We start from the raw sequence: 8,475 nt of genomic DNA on the forward strand, positions 1-8,475 counted from the left end.
TATAGCCCTCCAGCACATACTATAGCGCCTCTTCATATTGTGCTCCGTATTAGAACGTTATATAGCCCTCCAGCACATACTATAGCGCCTCTTCATATTGTGCTCCGTATTAGAACGTTATATAGCCCTCCAGCACATACTATAGCGCCTCTTCATATTGCGCTCCGTATTAGAACGTTATATAGCCCTCCAGCACATACTATAGCGCCTCTTCATATTGCGCTCAGTATTAGAACGTTATATAGCCCTCCAGCACATACTATAGCACCTCTTCATATTGCGCTCTGTATTAGAACGTTATATAGCCCTCCAGCACATACTATAGCACCTCTTCATATTGTGCTCGGTATTAGAACGTTATATAGCCCTCCAGAACATACTATAGCACCTCTTCATATTGCGCTCCGTATTAGAACGTTATATAGCCCTCCAGCACATACTATAGCGCCTCTTCATATTGCGCTCCGTATTAGAACGTTATATAGCCCTCCAGCACATACTATAGCGCCTCTTCATATTGGGCTCCGTATTAGAACGTTCTATAGCCCTCCAGCACATACTATAGCGCCTCTTCATATTGCGCTCCGTATTAGAACGTTATATAGCCCTCCAGCACATACTATAGCGCCTCTTCATATTGTGCTCCGTATTAGAACGTTATATAGCCCTCCAGCACATACTATAGCGCCTCTTCATATTGCGCTCCGTATTAGAACGTTATATAGCCCTCCAGCACATACTATAGCACCTCTTCATATTGCGCTCCGTATTAGAACGTCATATAGCCCTCCAGCACATACTATAGCGCCTCTTCATATTGCGCTCCGTATTAGAACGTTATATAGCCCTCTAGCACATACTATAGCGCCTCTTCATATTGCGCTCCGTATTAGAACGTTATATAGCCCTCCAGCACATACTATAGCGCCTCTTCATATTGCGCTCCGTATTAGAACGTTATATAGCCCTCCAGCACATACTATAGCGCCTCTTCATATTGTGCTCCGTATTAGAACGTTATATAGCCCTCCAGCACATACTATAGCGCCTCTTCATATTGTGCTCCGTATTAGAACGTTATATAGCCCTCTAGCACATACTATAGCACCTCTTCATATTGTGCTCCGTATTAGAACATTATATAGCCCTCCAGCACATACTATAGCGCCTCTTCATATTGCGCTCCGTATTAGAACGTTATATAGCCCTCCAGCACATACTATAGCACCTCTTCATATTGTGCTCAGTATTAGAACGTTATATAGCCCTCCAGCACATACTATAGCGCCTCTTCATATTGCGCTCCGTATTAGAACGTTATATAGCCCTCCAGCACATACTATAGCGCCTCTTCATATTGCTCTCCGTATTAGAACGTTATATAGCCCTCCAGCACATACTATAGCGCCTCTTCATATTGCGCTCCGTATTAGAACGTTATATAGCCCTCCAGCACATACTATAGCACCTCTTCATATTGCTCTCCGTATTAGAACGTTATATAGCCCTCCAGCACATACTATAGCGCCTCTTCATATTGCTCTCCGTATTAGAACGTTATATAGCCCTCCAGCACATACTATAGCACCTCTTCATATTGCGCTCCGTATTAGAACGTTATATAGCCCTCCAGCACATACTATAGCGCCTCTTCATATTGCGCTCCGTATTAGAACGTTATATAGCCCTCCAGCACATACTATAGCGCCTCTTCATATTGCGCTCCGTATTAGAACGTTATATAGCCCTCCAGCACATACTATAGCGCCTCTTCATATTGCTCTGGAAAGGTGGCAGGGTATTCAGAGAACAGGGTGCTGCAGAGGTGGCTGAGGTGTCAGAACGGGGTGATGGATATGCCCCCCGTGGAGCGCAGTGGCAGTAGCCGCATCACCCATCCCCCCCGCGGAGCGCAGTGGCGGCAGCCGAATCACCCCTCCTTCCCCCTGCACCCCCCACATTATTAGGTGCTGTCCACAACCCCAATTATTGTGCATAATAGGCCCTTGATAATTTTCTGCCTGCAGTTACCCATTGAACAAGTTTATTCTGCCTTTACTCTGTGTTTTGACAGTGTAATATTCTCCTGTGTAGTTTGCAGCCAGTAATGACAAGTGGGAGGGGCCCCACCTTTCTAAAGTGACCCCCGGCCCCCCCGGAGGCTTAATCCGGCCCTGGGTACAGGATGATACATTACTGTTACATGGTGACTATACCTTGTTGGTGTTTCTTACGGTGCAATAGACCTCTGCCTGTAGTGTGGCCTGGCCTGTGCTGTCCAGAACCTTCCTTCCATGGATGCTGCTGATAACGGGAGGTGCGGAGATCTCAGCAAAGTAATCAGCCTACAACACAAACAGTCATCTCCATCAACTGCATCTACCCATGGGGCGCAGGGGCCCCCAACATACAGAGTACCCACGGGATGCAGGGGGCCCCCAACATACAGGATACCAACAGGGTGCAGGGGGCCCCCAACATACAGACTACCCACGGGATGCAGGGGGCCCCCAACATACAGAGTACCCACAGGGTGCAGGGGGCCCCCAACATACAGAGTACCCACGGGATGCAGGGGGCCCCCAACATACAGAGTAGCCACGGGTGCAGGGGCCCCCAACATACAGGATACCAACAGGGTGCAGGGGCCCTCCAACATAGAGAGTACCCACAGGGTGCAGGGGGCCCCCAACATACAGAGTACCCACAGGATGCAGGGGGCCCCCAACATAAAGAGTACCCACGGGATGCAGGGGGCCCCCAACATACAGGATACCAACAGGGTGCAGGGGCCCACCAACATAGAGAGTACCCACATGGTGCAGGGGGCCCCCAACATACAGAGTACCCACGGGATGCAGGGGGCCCCCAACATACAGGATACCAACAGGGTGCAGGGGCCCTCCAAAATAGAGAGTATTAATGGGGCGCAGGGGCCCCCAACATACAGAGTACCCACAGGGTGCAGGGGGCCCCCAACATACAGGGTACTCACAGGGCACAGGGAGCACCCAACATACATGGTACCCAGGGCCGGACTGGCCATCTGGCAAATGCCAAAAGGGCCGATGGACCTGTGGGTTGATATTGTGCTGCAGTAAATGTTGTGTCCGCCCCGCTGCCGCCCTCCCAGTCCATCATACTGGCCACCGCGTCATTTGCATACGGACGTCATGACGCCGACGCGTCAGGACGTCATGACGCGGCGACCGCCACTGCAGATGCCTGCCCGTCCATCCCTGCCTCCCTCCGTTGATCGCCGCCACCGCTAGCTCCGAGGGGAGGAGAGCGCATTGCGCATCTCTCCTTCCCCTCAGTGTGTATTCCTGTGCCGCCATCAGCCAATCAGAGCTCGCGGGCCGGCAGGCAATCAGGAGCCAGCCCGCAAGCTTTTATTTGCTGATGGCTCAGTCACAGGGAAGTTGAGACGCTGTGCTGTGAGACGCTGCGCTGTGTGTGACGCTGCGCTGTGTGTGACGCTGTGCTGTGCTGCTCTCCTGTCCTCGGAAGAAGAGTAGCAAGCAGCAACCACAGCAGATGGGGACATCAGATTCTCAGATCAACAATGGTGCAACAAGGGCGAGTGCTGGCACTATTGGGGGCATACCTATGTTTTTATGTTTCTATACCTGGCACTATTGGGGGCATACCTGGCACTATTGGGGGCATATGGTGTGTGTCATATTCTGTGCTGGGCATTACGGTGTTGGTGTGTGTGCCACAATGTGTAATGGGCATTATGGTGTGTGCCACAATGTGTAATGGGCATAAGGATTGTGTCATATTCTGTAATGGGTATAACTATGTGTGCCACAAGGTGTAATGGGCATTATGGTGTGTGCCACAAGGTATAATGGGCATTATGGTGTGTTCCTTTTTGTGTTGCCATGCCTCCTTTCTGTGAGGCCACACCCCCTTTTCGCCACGCTGGTCCCGCTTACTACTGGTGGGCCTGTGTGCTCAAAAATGCCAGGGCCGATTTCTGGTCCCAGTCCGGCCCTGATGGTACCCACGGGGCCCCCTACATACAGGGTACACATGGGGTGCGGGGGGCCCCAAACATACAGGGAACCCATGGGGCACAGGAGAACCCAATGTACAGGGGGCCCCCAACATACAGGGTACCCACAGGATGCAGGGGGCCCCAACACACAGGGTGCAGGGGACCCCAACATTCAGGGTACCCACGGGGCGCAGGGGCCCCAAAACATACAAGTGGCTCCCAACGTACAGGGTACCAACAGGGCACAGGGGCACCCCAAAATACAGGGTCCCACAGGGCACAGGGGGCCCCCACCATACAAGGGGCTCCCAACGTACAGGGTACCTACAGAGTGCTAGGGGATCCCAACGTACAGGGTACCCACATGGTGCAGGGGGCTCCCAACATACAGGGTACCCAGGGGGCTCCCCAAATACAGGACACTTATTGAACAGGGTTCTGGAGAGGTGGCTGGGGGTATTTAGTATTACAGAACACTGTATAGGGTATAATATGGGTAGTATTACAGGACAGGACACTATATATAGGGTATAATATGGGCAGTATTACAGGAAAGGACACTATATATAGGGTATAATAAGGGTAGTATTACAGGACAGGACACTATATAGGGTATAATATGGGCAGTATTACAGGACAGGACACTATATATAGGGTATAATATGGGCAGTATTACAGGACAGGACACTATATATAGGGTATAATATGGGCAGTATTACAGGACAGGACACTATATATAGGGTATAATATGGGCAGTATTACAGGAAAGGACACTATATATAGGGTATAATATGGGCAGTATTACAGGACAGGACACTATATATAGGGTATAATATGGGCAGTATTACAGGACAGGACACTATATAGGGTATAATATGGGCAGTATTACAGGACAGGACACTATATAGGGTATAATATGGGCAGTATTACAGGACAGGGCACTATATATATGGTATAATATGGGCAGTATTACAGGACAGGACACTATATATAGGGTATAATATGGGCAGTATTACAGGACAGGACACTATATATAGGGTATAATATGGGCAGTATTACAGGACAGGACACTATATATAGGGTATAATATGGGTAGTATTACAGGACAGGACACTATATATAGGGTATAATATGGGCAGTATTACAGGACAGGACACTATATATAGGGTATAATATGGGCAGTATTACAGGACAGGACACTATATATATAGGGTATAATATGGGCAGTATTACAGGACAGGACACTATATAGGGTATAATATGGGTAGTATTACAGGACAGGACACTATATATAGGGTATAATATGGGCAGTATTACAGGACAGGACACTATATATAGGGTATAATATGGGCAGTATTACAGGACAGGACACTATATATAGGGTATAATATGGGCAGTATTACAGGACAGGACACTATATATAGGGTATAATATGGGCAGTATTACAGGACAGGACACTATATATAGGGTATAATATGGGCAGTATTACAGGACAGGACACTATATATAGGGTATAATATGGGCAGTATTACAGGACAGGACACTATATATAGGGTATAATATGGGCAGTATTACAGGACAGGACACTATATAGGGTATAATATGGGCAGTATTACAGGACAGGACACTATATAGGGTATAATATGGGCAGTATTACAGGACAGGGCACTATATATATATATGGTATAATATGGGCAGTATTACAGGACAGGACACTATATATATGGTATAATATGGGCAGTATTACAGGACAGGACACTATATATAGGGTATAATATGGGCAGTATTACAGGACAGGACACTATATATATAGGGTATAATAAGGGTAGTATTACAGGACAGGACACTATATAGGGTATAATATGGGCAGTATTACAGGACAGGACACTATATATAGGGTATAATATGGGCAGTATTACAGGACAGGACACTATATATAGGGTATAATATGGGCAGTATTACAGGACAGGACACTATATATAGGGTATAATATGGGCAGTATTACAGGACAGGACACTATATATAGGGTATAATATGGGCAGTATTACAGGACAGGACACTATATATAGGGTATAATATGGGCAGTATTACAGGACAGGACACTATATATAGGGTATAATATGGGCAGTATTACAGGACAGGACACTATATATAGGGTATAATATGGGCAGTATTACAGGACAGGACACTATATATAGGGTATAATATGGGCAGTATTACAGGACAGGACACTATATATAGGGTATAATATGGGCAGTATTACAGGACAGGACACTATATATAGGGTATAATATGGGCAGTATTACAGGACAGGACACTATATAGGGTATAATATGGGCAGTATTACAGGACAGGGCACTATATAGTGTATAATATGGGCAGTATTACAGGACAGGGCACTATATATATATGGTATAATATGGGCAGTATTACAGGACAGGACACTATATATAGGGTATAATATGGGCAGTATTACAGGACAGGACACTATATATAGGGTATAATATGGGCAGTATTACAGGACAGGACACTATATATAGGGTATAATATGGGCAGTATTACAGGACAGGACACTATATATAGGGTATAATATGGGCAGTATTACAGGACAGGACACTATATATAGGGTATAATATGGGCAGTATTACAGGACAGGACACTATATATAGGGTATAATATGGGCAGTATTACAGGACAGGACACTATATATAGGGTATAATATGGGCAGTATTACAGGACAGGACACTATATATAGGGTATAATATGGGCAGTATTACAGGACACTATATATAGGGTATAATATGGGCAGTATTACAGGACAGGACACTATATATAGGGTATAATATGGGCAGTATTACAGGACAGGACACTATATATAGGGTATAATATGGGCAGTATTACAGGACAGGACACTATATATAGGGTATAATATGGGCAGTATTACAGGACAGGACACTATATAGGGTATAATATGGGTAGTATTACAGGACAGGACACTATATATAGGGTATAATATGGGCAGTATTACAGGACAGGACACTATATAGGGTATAATATGGGCAGTATTACAGGACAGGACATTATATATATAGGGTATAATAAGGGTAGTATTACAGGACAGGACACTATATATAGGGTATAATATGGGCAGTATTACAGGACAGGACACTATATACAGGGTATACTATGGGCAGGATTACAGGACAGGACACTATATATAGGGTATAATATGGGCAGTATTACAGGACAGGACACTATATATAGGGTATAATAAGGGTAGTATTACAGGACACTATATATAGGGTATAATATGGGCAGTATTACAGGACAGGACACTATATATAGGGTATAATATGGGCAGTATTACAGGACAGGACACTATATATAGGGTATAATATGGGCAGTATTACAGGACAGGACACTATATAGGGTATAATATGGGCAGTATTACAGGACAGGACACTATATATAGGGTATAATATGGGCAGTATTACAGGACAGGACACTATATATAGGGTATAATATGGGCAGTATTACAGGACAGGACACTATATAGGGTATAATATGGGCAGTATTACAGGACAGGACACTATATATAGGGTATAATATGGGTAGTATTACAGGACACTATATATAGGGTATAATATGGGCAGTATTACAGGACACTATATATAGGGTATAATATGGGTAGTATTACAGGACACTATATATAGGGTATAATAAGGGTAGTATTACAGGACACTATATATAGGGTATAATATGGGCAGTATTACAGGACAGGACACTATATATAGGGTATAATATGGGCAGTATTACAGGACACTATAGGGGTATATATATATATATATATATATATATATATATATATATATATATATATATATATATATATTTATATATAATAGTACCAGGTGTCCGTACACATCCTCCGGACCCCGGTAGAACGTGCTGTTCAGGGCCTGTTCCAGCTTCTCCGGGACCTGCCGGGAGCGGTAGTACTCGGCAGCGGCGGCGGCTTCTCGGGACATGACGGTGCCGGTTATTTAGGTCGGAATTCGGTCGCCAGGTAACACTGCGCGTGATGCTACACAGTTGTTATGGGCACAGCGCGGCGTTCTTGCGCATGCGTGCTGAGGACTCCGGCACTAGAGGGAAGAAGTAGGGCAGACATACGGGCGTCAGGAAAATGGCTGACATGGAGGTGCATGTGCATGGCGATGTTATACCTGTGTATTATTCCGGGGTAGCCTATCTGACCCTCTCCTTCAGGGCGAAAATGCTCTGTTCCTGGGCTTCCCTGGTAATGTATGATTGCCAGCACCTGTGGTGACACCTTTCTTATCAGTTACCTAGCTCCCCACAGGTGCTGGCAATCCTACATTATCCATACCTCCCAGCATGCCCCTCTCCAGGAGGACACAATGCTCTGTTCCTGGGCTTCCCTGGTAAAGTAGGATTGCCAGCACCTGTGG

At 45.8% G+C, this 8,475-nt stretch overlaps 1 protein-coding gene across 6 annotated transcripts in view; it reads right to left on the reverse strand.

Moving 5' to 3' along the window:
• ENO4 (enolase 4) overlaps positions 1-8,130 on the reverse strand; it is a 194,885-nt gene extending 186,755 nt beyond the window's left edge. For 3 of the 6 annotated variants that reach the window (XR_014444683.1, XM_083149948.1, XM_083149949.1), the window contains exons 1-2: positions 7,912-8,128; positions 2,217-2,345 (exon numbers count right to left, since the gene is read on the reverse strand). Coding sequence is in view for 5 of the 6 variants with exons in the window: in XM_083149948.1 (XP_083006074.1) it covers positions 2,217-2,345; positions 7,912-8,031 (249 nt within the window). In the remaining variant the exon portion in view is untranslated. Of the gene's footprint in view, positions 1-2,216; positions 2,346-7,911 lie in introns of all 6 variants that reach the window. The other 3 variants (XM_083149951.1, XM_083149947.1, XM_083149950.1) reach the window with 3 other exon arrangements.
• Between the last annotated feature and the right edge of the window lie 345 nt (positions 8,131-8,475).

Source organism: Crinia signifera, chromosome 6 (assembly GCF_055691185.1).
Source record: "Crinia signifera chromosome 6, ASM5569118v1, whole genome shotgun sequence".
Lineage (NCBI taxonomy): Eukaryota > Metazoa > Chordata > Amphibia > Anura > Myobatrachidae > Crinia > Crinia signifera.